This window comes from Nothoprocta perdicaria, unplaced genomic scaffold (genome assembly GCF_003342845.1).
Source record: "Nothoprocta perdicaria isolate Ctin4 unplaced genomic scaffold, notPer1 scaffold_42, whole genome shotgun sequence".
NCBI classification, from domain to species: domain Eukaryota; kingdom Metazoa; phylum Chordata; class Aves; order Tinamiformes; family Tinamidae; genus Nothoprocta; species Nothoprocta perdicaria.
This window is the reverse complement of record NW_020455666.1, coordinates 854322-871521: the sequence shown is the minus strand read 5'-3', so window position 1 is coordinate 871521 and position 17200 is coordinate 854322. Positions and strand designations below refer to the sequence as shown.

General features: G+C 61.0%; 1 protein-coding gene across 1 annotated transcript; it reads right to left on the bottom strand.

Moving 5' to 3' along the window:
- Positions 1–667: 667 nt before the first annotated feature.
- Positions 668–12277, bottom strand: TWF2 (twinfilin actin binding protein 2). The gene is made up of 8 exons (XM_026046118.1): positions 12181–12277; positions 8859–9037; positions 7287–7382; positions 6852–6956; positions 2262–2387; positions 2016–2166; positions 1765–1886; positions 668–1187 (listed from the first exon to the last, which is right to left on the bottom strand). The coding sequence occupies exons 1-8, from the start codon at positions 12275–12277 to the stop codon at positions 1020–1022; spliced, it is 1044 nt and encodes a 347-aa protein (XP_025901903.1). The 3' UTR covers positions 668–1019.
- Positions 12278–17200: the final 4923 nt, after the last annotated feature.

Sequence of the window (17200 nt, the reverse complement as noted above, 5' to 3'; positions counted from 1 at the left end):
TCCTCAAAACCCGCYTGGATGCCRCCCTGTGCTCTGGGTGTCCCTGYTTGAGCAGGAAGRTTGGACTGGATGATCTCTGGAGGTCCCTTCCAACCTTGAACRTTCATGATTCTGCACTGGAGCTGTCGGGATCAGGGGACGCCGGAGCAGSAACTTGTGGCCTCCTGCCYGACAAAGAGCAGCCCGGCCCGCGGCCACCCCGAAGGAGCCGCGAGCTGTTTTAAAAATACTTTATTCTTTAGAAAATACAGCGTTCAGTACAGCGCGCTCCGGCCCGGCTCCGCGGCGGCCCCGAGGCGACGCGGGCACCGTGGTGGCCATCGCGGCGGGGGCAACGCGGGGCTCCCATCCCTGCCCCGGGGCTCCCATCCCGGACCCGGCACCCCCATCCTGGACCTGGGGCTCCYATCCCTGCCCCGGGACCCCCATCCTGGACCTGGACCCCCATCCTGAACCCGGGGCTCCCATCCCTGCCCCGGGAGCCCCGGGAGGGCAGGCGAGGCCCGGCCTTGGAAACACGGGACACGCTGGGGAGGCCCCGGCAGCCGGGAACAGGCTGAGGCTGCTCCGTGTGCCCGGCCCTGCTCTTCCCGCAGGAAGCAGYGGGAGCCGCGGGGACCCTGTCCATCGGCAACGAGGGGACGGGGAAGAGGCGCCCGCACTGCCCGGAAAATGTACCAGGTAAACGGAGGGAAGACCAAGCTGGGCAAACGTTCCCTGCTGTTCCCGTGCTCCCTGGAGTGCCCCGGGACTTGCACAAGGATGGGGGAAAGAAACAACAAAAAATACACCCCRGTTCCCTGTCCCCCTCCCCATTGCTCCACGCCGGGGCGGAAACAGCCTGTTCTGAGTTCAGAAAGGAAAGGAAAAGGAGAAGGGGCAGGGAAAAGAAAGTCTGAAATGGGGGGGACAAAAACGCCCCTCGGGTCAGCAGAGAGGCCGGCGAGCGAGGGGCGGGAGCGGGGGAAGGCCGTCCCGTGCGGAGCCCTGTTCCTGCCCCGTGCGGCGGCGCCGGGCGCCTAGCTGTCCTCGCCGTTCTCGCCGGGCCCCTTGATGAGGCGCTTCTGGCCGCGCTTGCCCACGGGCCCCTTGGGCTTGGCGAAGGCCTGCTTGAAGGCGTGCTGCTTGGGGTGCACCTCCTCGTAGAGGAACTCGGCCGTCAGCTCCGCGCCGTCGTCGATCTCGATCTGCGCGCGGCGGGGCGGCGCCGGCTCAGCGGCTCCCCCCGCGCCCTCCCATCCCTCCTCTCCAAGCTCCATGCTTTGCTCAAGGGAATCCAAACAGCCTCTCCCAGGGGAAAGCACCAAGCCCACCGTGCAACTGGCCCCCCGCTCAGCTCCCCCGTTGCGTGGGCCAAGGACACCACAAAGCGGGTCCAGCTCTCACCGTTTGGGTCTTTCCCTCCCCTCTTCCTTCTCTTCCAGGCCCTGGACTGGAGAAACTCCTACGAGGTAGGAGAATCTCGCCCCAAACCACTGGTGCTGGGGACATTCTTGTTGGGAATGCGTTAGACAACGCACCACTGTTCCCATTTTCTCCAGCCTTCTCTTCAGGCTCCCTTGAAGTGACTCTAGCCTTCCCAAGGCCCCTCAGGCTTCCCTGGAGAAGGTGCTTTTCAAATCCATGGGACACGCTGCCCCTTGGACACACACCTTGGACTTGAGCATGGCCCATTCCCTTGCGGGAATCAGGGCCCAYTCCCTTGYGGGAATCAGGGYCCACTCCCTTGCGGGAATCAGGGCCCAYTCCCTTTCCTGGACTCACCTTCTTCGCTATCTCCAGGCAGAATTCCTGCTCCACGGTGTCGAGCAAGCGGCTCTTGCAGCTGGAGTACAGCATGCGCTCCTTGATGCTGCACTTGTAGCCAGGCATGGAGTAGATGAACACTGCAAGAGAAGAGCAGGGCGCTCGGCACCGTGCAGGACACCGTGGACAACCTTGCCTGGTCCTGACCCTTGTGGGAGAAGTGACGGCTCTGCGGGGAGCACAGGGACAAGAGCAGGGCCACCACTCACCCACAGACTCCAGGTAGTCTCCCTCGTGCGAGTGCTTGTACAGGAAGAAGTGGTAGCGGGCAGAGTCCTGCGGGATCCTCTTGGGCAGCTCGGCCAGCTCCGTGGGGCTGGTGTGCACCAGGTCTATGGTCTCCCGCTCCAGATCCAGCTTCTACGCGACAAGGGCACGGGGAAGGGCCACGTGAGCGAGGTCTCGAAGGCGCAGGATGCTCGGGGAGGGTCGGAGAAGCCGCCCGAGGGCCCTACCAGCTGGATGTAGTTGATCTTCTTCTGCTTCAGCGCGTGGATGGCTTGCTGGGCGTCGGGCTGCAGCGGGAAGGCCAGGCCCTGCAGGGTCTGGTGCTTGCTCTCCACGCTGATCTCCGTCTTCACCTGCGGGTGGAAGCCGCACCGAGCGTCACAGAAGAGACCAGGGGACAGGGTGGACACGGGACAGGCCACCGAGCCCGCGGCCCCTCGGCTGTCCGCRCGAGCCCACGCGCTTCCTTCTGCCCACGCCAGCGGTGGCGGCCTGGARTCGGCTTTTCCCGGTGCCAGGGCGGCACAGCACACGGAGAGCCCCCCTGTGGGTGCCCTCCCGGGGTCACCGCGGCCGTTCAGGCACCACCAGGCAGCCCAAAACTGCGCCGACGCATCAGGAAAAGCAGGAGATTCCTGGCAAAATTGCCTCCGATGCCCCGAGCAGGAGCAAGGGCTGCCTCAAACCTGCACCGTTCCCGCAGTGTGGCACACCACGAGCCACCTGCCAGGGAAGAAACACTTCCGCTGCACAAGGAGCATGGAAAATCCAGAGGGACGCCGGGCTTTCCCACAGCACCGCTTGCAAATCCGCTGCCRGAGCCCGGATCCAGCCACACRTCCCCRTGCCGGCRCTTCCCAGCCCTGCAGCCTTAGACYCCCCTCCTCTCCTCTGCACAACTGTTCCCACCAAGGAGCATATCCAAATCCCACCGGTTTCATCCACCTTTCTCCAGCACTAGTTTACGTTCCTGCCTTTATGTGTATTTCTACGTACACCTGGGCAGGCTGGCTGTGGGGAGGGATGCCKGCAGGGGATATCCGCACCTCAGGGACGTTCCCAGCACTTTTTCCAAGCAAACCCGAGCAGACGGAGGCGCCGCATCACACGACAAACCAGGTGTCCGGCAAACCGGGACACCAAAGCCCACTCCAAAGAGGGGGGAACAGAGCAGAGAAGGGAAGAGGAGCTTCCCGGTGGGAAGTCGCATCGCCCCTGACCGGGAGCCTCCATCCGGAGCAGGACATCCACCGGGACGGAGGCGATTCCCGTGGCGGGAGGCGGCCCGGAGGGCGATGCGACCTTGGCGAGAGGAAGGAGAGCGCTCGGAGCAGCACACACCACAGGCAGCGCCTACCTCCGTGGGGCCGGGGCCCTCCAGGAGCGCCGGGCAGCAGCAGCAGCCCCCTACCATCTGCCACAGAACACAGGGAGACGGGATCACGGCGGGAACCCCCCCAAAACGGGGCCGAGTGGGGCCACAACATGCAGCAGGACCCGTGCGACGGGGACACGAGGCCCGCGGCGCGCACGGAGCTCCTACCATCTCGCCGCTCGAGTCCGGCGACCGCGAGTCCTGGGGGCGGGAGAGAGGCCGTGAGGGGGGTCCCGGAGGGGGAGCCCCCCGGGACGCGCGGGGGACGCCGCGATGGGGGGCCGGGCGGCCGCCTACCGTCTCTCTGCCAGGGGCCGCGGAGCGCCGGTCCTGGGAGCGCGGGCAGGGGCAGGAGAGAATACACGGGAGACGTGAGCGGACGGGGGGCACGCGGGGAGCAGAGGGGTGACGGCGGGGACGGCGCCGCCCTGGGCACCTCCGTGGACGTGCCCTCCTCTGCTCCCAACCCTGCTCTCTCCTATGGGATGGGGAAGCCGCTCGGGCAGCAGAGGTTTCCTAGTCCCGTCCCTGGCTGCTCCCCAGTCCTGTCCCCGGCCATTCCCAGTTCATTCCCTGGCCATCCCCACAGGCCGAGGTGCTGTCAGCGACCCCGAGGAGCTCCCGTCCCACCTCAGCAAGGAGCGACCACGGAGAAGGGCCATCCCGTTCAAGGGCTGTCCCGGGAGGRCGAGCAGGCTCTTCCGTGGCCCCACGGGATGCCCGGACACCAGCGAGGCCTTGGAAACCCCACGAGGCTGGAAGYGCCGGCAGGAGCACGGAGCTAAGGCTCCAGCGCCGAGCACGCCAGAGGCGGGAAATCCCAGGAGAGCGAGGCTTGTCCTGGCAATGCCAGCCCTGCGCATGGCTCCGCCAGGATATTTTCCCATCCTTCTCTTGTTAAAACGTACGTGTGAGTCTGGCCTGACCATCAACCCCGGGRGGCTGCATCCCAAACCCTGGCCTCCATGTGCAGGTCTCGCATTTGCTCCTGTTCCTTAAGGCCTGGATTTTTCCCTTTTACGCTCCATGGCCACCTCGAAGCCTGGGCAAAAAGGGAGGTTTGGGGGCACTAGCCACTCTCCTCGCCTCTTTCCACAAGTCCAGAGCTGCCCATTCCTCCCACAGACACGAGACGGGAGRAATCGCCGAGGGCGSACGGGAAGCGCCTTCCCCTCCTGCAGGCATTAACGCGGCTCCACGGACATTAAAAGCTGCTCCTGGACTGTCTGCTGACAACCACCAGCTCGGCAAAGCCACCAATGTGTTTTCTGGCTGCTTAAAAGCACTTTAAAGCAGAAAGAGCAACACTTGAGGGCTCCCACTATGCCTGAGGGCATCTCACAGCCTCACCTCTTTCCAYGCGTTTCTCCAATTGCAGCCAAAGCTCAGACACCGTCTCCTGCTTTTCCAGAGGCTGGGCAACTTTCCAGCCGGGACAAGCGATCCCTGCAAGTCCTGTCAGCCTGTTTTCYCCCTGCACAACTGCCACTCCAACACGGTTCCATCCTTCACACTCACCTGAACTGACACTATTGCCCTCTCCTCGAACGAGCCATCGGTTCTGCTTTCAAACCCTCAGCAGTGCAGAGCAGCTCGGTTACATTGCAGATATTTTTCCACTTTTATTTCTCAGGGGAAGGCCTGCACTGACCACTTCCCTAGCAGCGCGTTTGCACCTCTTGTGTAAACTGAAAACTGGTCGGAAAAATGAAAATAAAGCCTGCCAACAGGCAGGAGAGGGCTTGTCCTGCTTGCATCCCTGCCTATCCCACCGCAGGGGGCTGCTCTGCTGCTACCAAAGCAGCTCCATCCTTCACATCCCACCCTGTGCCATTTCCAAGCCTCTTCCCTACGGAGGATCCCAGGGAGCTTCTGCCAGGCAAGAAATCCATCCACCTTTGCGGGGGGAAGATGGGTCAGCATCTCACACGGTCGTGCACGGAAAGTGTTAGAAAGCCAGGACGGGAGGCGCGCGGAGAGCGGCGAGGGGCAGGTTCATGCACAGCAGAGCAGCCACAGCTCAACCAAAAGCCGGTGTCTTTTAAAGAACAGTGTCCCTTGTGTCACTCCCAAAGCACTAAGGGGTCTGCGAAGTGCAGSGGTCCGGGGGCACCTCTCCTGGGGCGCAGCGAGCAGTGAAGTGGCTGCAATCCCGCTGCTGTCCGAGTCCCTGCAGTCTCTCCCTTTGGATAACGCTCCCAAGCCCCTCGGGATGAGGGCGCTCTCTTTGGCATCACCTCAGACACTCACCCTAAGYTGCACGTGTGGCAGAGTCCTGAATTTCCCCCCATCCCAGGCAACCTAGCGGGGGGCTGAGGGACAGAGCAGCAATTCCCACTGCCTCCTGCTCCAAGAAAAAGGAAGAGCGGAGCGTCACACCCGCACAGGGACCTTGCTGCAAACCAGTTGTTTTGGGTTTCACCCCTTCAAAGCTGCGGGCACAGCGGTGATTCCCTCTGCCTACCTGCAGGCGACTGCTTCCTGCTGCACGGGCTTACACAGGGGACAGTGTCGCTTTAAAATAAAAACTAAGCAAAGAGAAAACCCAAACCTGCCCCAAAGCCTTCAGCAGCTGCTTCGTTCACTCACTCCCTCACTCAGCATCCAGGTCTCCCAAGGGCAGCCCCGGCCGGGGCGCGGGGAGCAAAGCACAGCAGGTCAGGCAGCAAACAAGCAGCAGGCACCACTTACCTGGGCCGCCTTGCCCTGCAAGACACAGCCAAGAAAAGCACTTAATCCTGCAGCCCAGCCATGGGGCAGCACCCCGGAGAAGCCAGGGAAAAAGCAAGCGGCATGGATGGGGAAAGGTTGTATCCCCACGGATACAATCCGTTGTAGGCTGTATCCCCACGGATACAATCGCTTCCAGGCAGCGTGGCCTCCGTGTTTCCTCTGTCCACACGTGGAGTTCAGCACAACCGCAGCGAGATGCCTCTTGCTTGGGGTGTTACAGCCCTCATCCCACCCCACGCCACTTCCCAGCACCTAGGTCGGAAATTTTAGGCTGCAGAGAAGACTCTTTTGGGACTGCCTCCGTCCTTTATAGCTAGGGAGCAAGAGCAGGACAAAGTGCAACGCTGGAATCAAGAGCAGCGTGAAATCCTTCCCCTGCAATTCCAACGCACTTGTGTCCGGAGCGGATCCGAGACAGCACCTTCTACCTTCAGCCTTGGACCAACCATCTCCTAATGGCCCATTCCAGCAAGTGAAACAGATACCTGAGCACAAGCCCTGGCAGGGAAAGGAAAAAGGAAAGGGAGAAAGGGAAAGGAAGAAGGAAAGGCTTGTAAAATCCCTCTTGCTGGAGGATACTTGACCATGAGCCCTGGTAGGACACACGACATCAGGGAGCTCAACAGGAATGAGCCATCCCTGTAGCCCAAAGCTGACGCTGGGCACAGGCCACCCAGCCCCAGGTGTGGGGCGCCCCGGGGACACCCACCTCGTTGATGCGGATCTGCTGGAGCTCCTGCTCGGCGGCGGTGAGCGGCGCCGGAGCGGAGCAGGACGACACGTGCTTCTGGTAGCCGCTCAGGGACACGTCTTCCTGCGGGACACAGCGGGAYGGGGAGCGCCGGGGGCTGGTTAGCAGGGCCCTGCGGGCAACACCGCCCTAGGAAAGCAGAGGAAAAGCCTCCCACCCACCAGTGTTGGACAGGGAAAGCCACCCGGATAATGGGCACTGTCCTGGCTCTGCTCTGGGGGACACTGCCACCGCGTGGCACTTGTTTTCCTTCCAAACAGAGCAGCTGGCTGGAGCCCTAGGACCTCCTAGGAACTCCTAGGAACCCCTGGAGTCCTAGGAACTCCTAGTCCTAGGAACCTTCCTCCCATCCCTTCTGCAAAAGCAGCCTTGGGAGGGCAGCTGTGCCCTTACCTTCACCGTCCCAAACATCTCGTCCTTAATGTGCCCCCCTCCGAACTCCTTCTTCACCGTGGCGCGGGTTGCAGCGTAGAGCATCTTCAGCCTGACCTGTGCAAGGAGAGACACAGCAAATGCGGTCAGAGATAAGGGCTGCAGCGAGCCGGGCAGCTCTGCCTCTGCTCCGGGGCGATCGTGGGGTTCCTGGCTCTCTTCTCAGCTGCAGGGCCAGCTTTACAAACCAGCAAGCCCCACGTTATGCCAGCAGCCTCTCCTGCCACCACCTTCATTTGCGACTGAAATCTCAGCTGCTGCTGCCCTTTGAGACTCCAAACATCCCTGGAAACTGGCTCCTTTCAGGTGATTTGGTAGCCCAATGGGGGCCAAAGGCATCTCTGTGCTTTTCAGGAATGTGCTGCCCTGGAGAGTTTTCAATAAGCACTGGAAAAATCAAAACTGTCTGAGATTGCAGCACTGTCACATGTGCCCTCTCTCCCGGAGCAGAAACCTTTCCCTGGCTACTCATGCTGCAGAAAATTGCCCTGGAAGCCACCTGGAAGCAACTGCCTGGGTTCTGTTTTGATTTTGTTGCTAACTTTAGCCTCTCTGGCGTTAAGGGACGGCTCATTTCGCCCCGAGCTGGAGAGGCTGCAGAGCAGGCAGCAGAGCCCATGAGCTCCGTGCACACACACACGGTGCAGCCCTCCCGTGCTCTGTCCTCAAGCTAAGGTGCAAATCCCACCACACACGGGTTGGTTCCGGGCTCTGCTTTCTCCTCTCAGGGYGCTGGCACTGCAGGGGCTTGTCACAAAATGCTTTTGCATCTGCACTTGGGGTTTCTGCAAGGGGAGGCTGAAGTACTGCTTAAAAGCAGCAGCCACCTCATCAAGGAGCATCACAGGGATGGAGCCAGCATCGGCCCCGAAAAGCCCGGCTTTTGGGGACAKCTCGAGCAAGCTGCCCCCAACCAGAGCTCGAACGGATGATGCTACTGAAAATTTCCACCCTGGAATCAGGTAACCAGACAGGAGCTCAGCAGCGCAGAGKGGACACTGGCTCCACAGAGAGCCCTGCAAAGGCTTCTACAGCAAGGGAATGAGAGCACCGAGACCTTTCCCCACCGGGCTGTGGCGAGGCAACRCACTTCACATAAAAACTTCCCACTGACAAGGCAAAACGTTTTGTTCTTGCTCCATTCAGCGCTTCTTTCACAGTGTTCCTTGGTGTGTTCTGTAGAGAAGGACTTTGAGAATCTCCTTTGGCGTAAGATTCTTTTGTGGTAAGAGCCTACGTGTTTTATTTAATATATAGAACAGCAGTTCTATACAAAGCACCAAAGCTTGGGTAAGCCTTTAACGGGATGCCTTTAACAAAACCTTCCAAAGGAGAGGCTGTGCGACCAAACTTCCCTGAAGCGGCACCAGATGCAGCTTTGTGCTTTTGGCACCAGCTCCGCCACCCGCTTGAGGCTTAATTAAGCCATCACCTCCCAAACCTGCTCCTGCTACGGTGCCCGAGGACGTTCCCCCACGCCCAGAGCTGCCCTGGCTCGCGGGCTGGCGCAAGGCAAGGGGATGGGGAGCTCACCGGGGAGTTGTCGGGYGACCAGGAGATGAAGAGCCACTCGTAGCCCTGGGCGTTCTGGCTGTCCAGGCGGTAGAGGAGGTAGCAGGGCTGCTGCTCGTCCAGCAGCGGCAGCACCGAGGCGTCGTAGTCGGCGTCCCAGCGCCGGGCCAGCTCCCGGTGCGCCCCCAGCACCAGCTGCTCTGCAGGGACAGGAGAGCAGAGGGGCATGGGCAGGGCGCAAAGGCGCTGCTGGGGTGCAGGGTGCACGTGGGGGCTGCTGTAACAGCAGCGGTGGGTGCTGAGGATGACACCTCTGCCRGCCCCCACGAGGACAGAGCAAGGCACTGGAGCCTCTTGCTCCRGTCTGGATCCTGTCCGGATCTCTCTCCGCATCCCGCTGCCGCTATCCAAGCAATTCCTCCCTCGTGCTCCTTGCTGTGGGCTCTGCTCCTGCCTGAGGCTATCACCAGCGTCGCGGTGGCCAGTGGTCCTCAGCGCCTCCTGATCCACGCAGCTCGGGGCTGCAAGCACAGCAGGGATGCACAGGGATGCAAGCACWGSRGGGATGCACAGGAGCCTCCTGCTTCTCCAGCAGGGAATCGCGAGGGGCTCTGGCGCTACGGCACCCTCCCGGGTCTGGCAAGACGCAGACTACTAAGAAAGAGCCCATGGCAAAGCCAAGCAGGCCGGGAAGGAGCCAAGCACCTCCAACAGCTTCCCCACCACCACACAGATACGAGGGTCCGAAGAGACACCCCAAACCCTTAGCTAGGGCAGCTGGAGCCTTCCCACCACCACGGACACCCGGAGCGGCCCTGCGGCTGCCGGGGGTGCTCGGAGCGCCGGGCTCCGCGAGCGACCTACGCGTTGCAGACACGTGGTGGCATCTCATGTGTCCGGGCTGTATTTTATTCCCCTGGCACAGAAGCATAAACAGGGCTGGGAGCCCCAAATGCCAACAGAGCGCCCGGCTCCGGTGGGCTGGGGCTGCATCCGGAGGCAGGATGCATCCAGGGATGGGCTCCCGGCTCCGCTCACGCCRGGGCTTGCTCCAGGGTTTCCCAGAACATTCCAGCTAGGAAACAGCCACCTGGAAGAGCTGCTGGCTGCACGAGGCCTGGAGACAATCAAATAAACACACTCCAAAGCGCAACAACCAGCAGGGAGATGGATAAGTGGATAAGGGATGGATAAGATGATGGATAAGCTGCTCAGAGCTCTTCTGCCCCGGAGAGGTGCCACGTGCAGCCCATGGACATGCCCAGCCTGCACTTCCAGCACAAAAACGGTGCAAATACCCCCTGCCTTCAACAGAACTCTGGAGAAAGAGAGGAAGGGGGTCACAAAGACTTAAGGTACCCCTAAAATACGCAGAGAAATGGTGTATCCCAAGAGCTAGGTTCAGGCAGTGAATTTCTCCTGGCCAGCCCACCGGCAGCTCGCGCGCGTCCGCTTTGCTAAGCCGCATTCTGTGCGCAAGGTGGGCCCTCTCCAGCAAACTCCTGCTCCAAATCAGCGCTGCTTGATGCCAGGCGACGATTCCCAGGCTCTGTGTGAAGCTCAAGGCAGCACCTGCATTTCCATGAGGCTGCAGGAGCTTCTCCTGCCGCCRCAGCCCAGGCACCTGTGGCATTGGGACCTGTGACAAACCCAGCGACAGGAGCCCAGCTGCTCCAAGGACCACGCGTCCGACCTCCGACTCGACCGATTCAGGAGACGCGTGAGTCATCTGGAAACAACCAAGCAAGAAGGGACCAGACTTCTCCTTTCAGAGGCAGCCGGATTTCCGGAGCTGCATCTGCTCTCTGCAGAGCCCGGGCAGGAACCGTGAGCCCACAACACCATGAGGCCCTGCAGAAAACCTCTTCCCAGCCGGGAAGGCAGGGAGCAACATGGATCCAGAGCCAGGATCCAGCTCTCCTTGCGGCATCTCCAGCCTCTTCTGGCTTCTCAGCACCTTCCTCCCCTCGCTCTTTGCAGCTCCAACCCCACGCTGTATTCGGGGCCAATTTTCCTCCCCAGCCCACGCAGCAGCTTTCCATGCACGATCCGGGGTGGCTGCTGTCCCATTATCCCAAGGAGCATCCGAAAAGGGAAGCCCCTTCCCCAAGCCGGGGTCTGCAGCGATGGAGACAGTCGCTGGTTATTTCCTCTGTGCGCTGAGGACTCCGGATGCTCCTGCATGCGGGAGGATCAGCAGAAAGGAGGGAAGGGGCCACTGTGGCAGGGGGGAAGGACAAGGGGACTTGCCTCAAGCCACCAGCAGCGTCACCACTGACTCCTTCCTGGAGGTGCCCCGGGATCCGTGGGGAGATGGGAGAGATCCCGTGGGGCTGGGAGCAGCTGCTGGGGAGCAGGAGGCAGCTGGGGGGAAAAGCTGGACCCGGACGCTGCCAAGCGCGCCTGGGCTGGACAGCAGCTGGTGACAAGGACACATTGCACGGACACATGGAGCCCAGGACGGGAATATGGTTCCCAGCAACGCTCAGGAGCCTCGTGCTGGCAGCACTGGTCACCACCCCAACTCCCTGCAYCCTAATCACAGGCTGAGCCTGCGTGGCTTATCCTAACAGGAGCCAAGGTCCCTCTTTCCAAGAGGGCTGAAAGAGGCCAAGAAATCCCTGTGAGGAGACCCTGCAAATTCAGGCTTCTTCCAAAAGCAGCTTTATGCTGCTTACAGCCCTGCCTGTTGTGCGGGATGAGATGGATCCCTTTAAGCCACCTTCCCCGGCACCTTCCGCGTCCCTCTCCGCGCCCGCCCGGCTGCAGCGCGAGGGTATTCCCGGTTTTCCTCTAGYGAGAGGTTATTCCCGGTTTTCCTCCAGGACAGCCCGCCAGATCCCAGCTCCTCCGTGCACAGGGGACGTCTCCCTGCCAGGCTGATCCCTCTGCTGTCCCGCAGCTCCCGGCTCCGAGACGGAAGGAGCCGGCGTGGTGATGGAGCAGCCCGGCAGGGCGCTGCCATCCGCACTCCGGAGACACGAATTCATGCAACAGGAGCAGACTGAGGTGATGGAAAAAGCTGCCCCGGGGGCCTCTCCGCCCAGCTGCTAAATCAGTGCTTTGTTCCACGGCTTTCTTTRATAAATATAGAGGCAGCTCCGAGCCACCTTTGCCAGGCCCGGATGCCGGGGGGCTCCGCACAGCCCCGCGGGAAGGAGCACGTGGGTGTCAGGGCCACTCTGCTCCCGGGAAAGGCCGCAAGCAGAGCCGGGATCCCGACGCGGTTCCTTCAGGGAATGCCCTGCAAACTCCGGTCCTCTTCCCCGGCACCRCTACAGCCGTAAAACCAAGAGCATAAACGACAGAGCGGGGGGGCAAAGCACTGAAAAATCACACTTACCATCCTCGATGATGACTTTGATGAGGCGAACGGACCCGTTCCGGGCTTTGGCAAAGAAGTCCCTCAGCTCCGTGGTGGCTGAAAGAACCAGAAACATCGCGGTGAGACGGAGCGGCCGGCGCTGCTCTTTGGCACGGGAGCAGGAATCCGGTGGGAAAAAACGGCAGCGAAACAAAACACTGGCACGAAAACTAGTTATAATCGCAGCAGTAATAATAATAATAATAATAATGCCACAGAAAACGAGCGAGGGGCTTCATTAGCCTCCCAAGAGGGGCCGCGAAGGGCTGCGTCTCCCGGAGGCATCGGAGTTAAGTAGCAGCTGGGAGCGCATGTGATCCAGATAACCTGATACTTGGCCTGGGGGAACACAAGCACCCAAATTTAGCCGCCGCTTTGGCTGCCGAGCTCAAGTGACAAGTTTGTGGAGTTTGGAGAGCGGCGAGGCTCGCGCCGGGGGGCCTGGAATATGTCGCGATAGGCGGCTCCGATGGATGCGGGAGTCGGACGCACGGGAGCGGCCGGCTYGGATGCGAGCGCCTCCGGAGGGAGGGATAAGCCGTGAGGCTTATCCAGGCACTCRTGTGCTTGTGGATTGCGGCAGCGGGATTGTGATCCCGCCGAGGCTGGATTCGTGGATACTGGGATCGGCAGCGATTGTCCCGCTGGTTTTAATCAGCTCCCCGAGACAACTACAGTCACTTCCAACCCCGGAGCCGGCACCTCAGCAGGAGAGCAGCCACGGGGAGCTGCCTGCAGCACAGCAGTGACGGCAGGGACAGTGCCAGGCSGGCCCCAAGGGTCTCCTAGACAGGACTCGCATTTTGGGGGGCAATCCCAAACCGCCTCCTTCACCAGCAGCCGCRCACGCGGCTCCCCCTGATCCCAACCCACCTGCTCGGACCTTCATCTTCCCCCAGCACGGGCTGGGCTTGCTCCCAAGCTGCTGCCCAAGCTGCTCCGATATTTTTAGCCCCCTTTTTTTCTCATGGAGTTGGGCTGCTTCCTTCCAGCAGCATCCGTGGCCACTGCCCGTTGCTGAGGTCTTCCTCCCAAGGAGACTTTATATGTGCGAGGAACAAAGTGATGGTGGTGATTTTCTTACTATTTTTTAAWCAAATCAAGCCCAGCTCCTATCAGCTGGATGGAAACCAGCACGGAGGAGATGGAAACAGCTGAATGCCCCAAGATGTTCAAGGCGGGGAAGGACGGTGGTGAGGAGGGTTAGGACGGAGGCGAGGAGGAAGGTGGGGAGCTCATTCGAGCTGATGGTTTCTCACAGACACCACAGCCTGCGTCCCCCTCTGCACCACGGGGGACCCAAAGGAGCAGCCAGGTTAATCCGCAGGCTCTGCTGCCTTCCCTCCCCGTGACATCCCTGCGCGAGGACGAGTGACCGAGGGCAGCACGCTGCGAGGGACGCACGAGCCACCTGCCCGCGGGGGCGGCACGGAGGGGGTAACCAGAAACTCCCCGGCTTAACGTCAGCTCCTGGAAAATCCCGGAACAAATCAAGCAATCCAAAGGCATAAACACCAGCAGGGGTCTATCGGGAACATGCTGCTTCYGATCCATCCCATTCCTTGCAGCGGAGGAACGGGTCTGCGGGCCGTGCAGCAGCTCTGCAGGTCACAGGTCCCSGCTCCACTCACCTTCTACGTGTCTCAAGTGTCACGAGGCAGTTTAGGAAAYGGGGTCTCGGTGAATCCCTACGGCACAAGGCCGATCCTGTGGGAATAACTGGCTCTGGAAGCTACTAAAGGTTGGGTCAAGCAGGATCCCCAAGGGCCTCCCGTGGGTCACTCCACGTTCCCATGAACAGCTCTGGCAAGGGCAATAATGTGATTTCTGCACCTATAGCTTGGAAGCTGCAGGAGATGCAAACRTAAACCGGAGGGCAAGGAGGAGAGCTCCTCAGCACGTCGGAGAAACAGGCTGGAAAACAAGGACCAGGACGAAACTCAATCGGAGGACAAGCAAAGCCCCGCGCTGGGAGGGGAAGAGCCAGCTATGCGGACACGGGGCAGGGAACGGTTGTCCCAGCAGTTCTGGGGAAGCAGGGAGTACACAGGGTCACGAGCTGAACACGGCTTAACAGCACCAGGCTCTTGCCTAAGGAGGCGGGAAGCAGAGTCAGGAGCGCCTCTAGCGGGGATGCCAGACCCCAGGGAGCACCGGGGACCAGCACTGGGGATGAGACACCTCCGCGTCACCCSGAGGGCCACCCGCACCGCTGCCGGGGTGCTGGTGCAGCCAAGGGGCTCCTCGAGAGCCCCCCAGCCCATCCTACCCCCAACTTGGCCCTGCGTTACCAAAAAACGCTGCAACGTCGGGCGCGTGGAGCTTCCTTCCTGCAGGAGCTGGAACGCGTTATTCCCTAGGAGCCCTCCAGGCAGTTTGCAGCCTACAAAGCTACAACCTGTTAAAGCTGCTGAGTGCCCCCTAAAGCCGCTCAGCACCCCCTAAAGTCACCCAGCACCCCCTAAAGCCGCCCAGCACCCCCTAAAGCCGCCCAGCACCCCCTAAAGCCGCTCAGCACCCCCTAAAGCCGCCCAGCACCCCCTAAAGCCGCCCAGCGCTTGCTGCGCGTGGGCACGGGCAGCTCCCGCGTTCCTCGGCGCCGCAGCCGCACGTCGCGCTCCGGAACATCCTCCGGCAGCCGGAGCCGCCTCTGCCGCCTGTATCCCGGCTGGCGGAGGCGGGAAGAGCTTCCCGAGGCCCGGCCTCCATKCAGGAGTCCGGCGGGGCGAGGATGTGGGGGTGGCCCCGCAGGTTGTCCCGCTCGTCCCTTCCCGAGCGGCAGGGAGCTTCCAGATCCRTGGGAATCTCGGGGATATGGCACCATGTCGCCACGGCAACCCGTGCGCCTGACACAGCACCACCCGACAAAGCACAAGCGGCCGCGGGGAGGCAAACGGGGCGCCGGATCAATAATACATGCTCCCTGAAACGGATGCCTCGCCGGGCGCGCCGGCTCACCCGGAGAGGCAACCTGAGYCCCGGGCCATCAATCTTTCATTCCCGGGACATAATCCTGGATGCAGGTGGCGAGGGGCCGGCCAGGGCTCCAGCCCGTGCCGGGCAGCCCGAGTGCCACCAAACAGGAGCCTCTGCCGCAGAAAACGCTGCTTTGTGGTCAGTCCCRACGCGGGCTCTGCACGCTCGCGGCCACGAGCCTCCGGGCTAAGTCTAAGCCTAAGCAGGTTGGGGTGTTGGGAGAACACAACACCGTGTCAATGCTGACCGTGCAACGTGACAGGCGTCATCTAGCCCCGTGCACAGCATTGTTCCGTGTCCCTGCACAAAATTCCAACCTCTATTTCTTTTCCGATGGAYGAAACCTACGTGTTTGCAGCTCATCCTAGAAAACACAGATTTCTGTATTTTCCTGATCAAAAAAAGAATCTTTTCAGAGACTTTTTCTTACTCCCCGAGATCAGAAAGAGCCCTTGGAAGCAACTGCAAATCTCACCCAAAGCAAGGGGATAATTTCACACCAATATCACAGCCTCGCCTTGGGTCTACACGATCCGCATCCCTTTACGAGSCGCTGTGGGTTTAACCTTGGATTTAAACCGAGGAGAGAGCAGAGTCTCCATCTAACACAGCTGTAAAACAGCACCTGGAAAAGCCCCCAACAGCAGCAGCTGGAAAGCAAGGAACCTGGAGCAGCCCTTGATAAGAAACTACACCCACTGTGCCCAATAACCACCCATTTTCTCACCAGCATCTTCAGTGAGCCCCCCAAAATCCCTCTCCACCTCCAGGTCTCAGGCTGAGCTACTGCCTCCCTCCCCACCGAGCATCCTCTGGTCCCCAAAAAGCCCCATGGGCTCCTGTTCCACCCCACGGTGCAGGATTGGAGCCGCGCTGGGAACGGGCGCCTTCCTGCAACGGGAAGACAAATATTAATAGGAAAAGAGAAAACACACGAGCGGGAGGGAGATCTGGAAAATTCCTCCTTGTTGGCAAGCGCCAGGGCAGGGTGGGCAAGCCTGAGGGGTAGGGACCACAGGGTGCCAAAAGCCACCAGGGGCTTCCCTCGAGCCCTGCCTCGTGGGTACGTAGGGAGAGGAACGTTCAGCAAGGAGGCCTCCGTGCCCAGTTTGGACATGAGGAGCGGGGCACAAGGGCCCTCGGTCTCTCCTGGGCTCAAATGGGGAGAAAAAGGCACAAAGATCCTGCCCTGMTGCAGAAGGCTCTGCATTGTGGCCTTCATCTCCATCGCCTCTGCATCGTGGCCTCCATCACCTCTGGGTTGTAGCCTCTATCTCCATTGCCTCTCCATGCCGAGGCTCATGCCGGACTAGTAAATCCGTTGGGGAAGGTCGGGGCTCCCCACGAGCTGCTCACCAGCTTCTCAAGGCAATGGGATCCATGCCGGGTCTGTTTCAAGCAACAGGGCATTCCCGCCGGGAAGAGGGTCCTAACGGAGCAGCGCGGGAGGGGACAGCTACGGAGTCCAACCTGTTCTGCAATAGGAGCCACGGGGGAGCTCTCCACAGGCCGGCTTCATCCCACTGATGGGATGGCAGTGGGAACCCTATTCACGGCATGCTGAACCTCAGCACCCCAGCCCTGCACTTAAACTGGAGACGAGGAACGTGAACCCAGTCTAGGTGCTGCAGGGAGGTGGTCAACACAAGCAGGGACACGGAGCATCCACATATGTGGGGACCCGGAGCAAAGCCATGTGGAGACCTGGAGCATCCTCATGTGTGGGGACCTGGAGCATCCCCATGTAGGGACCTGGAGCATCCCCATGTGCCGGGATCCGGAGCATCCCCACACATGGGGACCTGGAGCATCCTCATGTGTGTGGATCTGGAGCATCCCTATGCACGAGGACCTGGAGCACCCCCATATTCAGGGACATGGTGCATCCCCACGAGTGGGGACCTGGAGCATCCCCAYGCRGGGACCCAGAGCATCCCCATGGGTGGGAACCAGGAGCATCCCCACGCGGGGACCCGGAGCATCCCCATGGGTGGGAACCAGGAGCATCCCCACGCGGGGACCC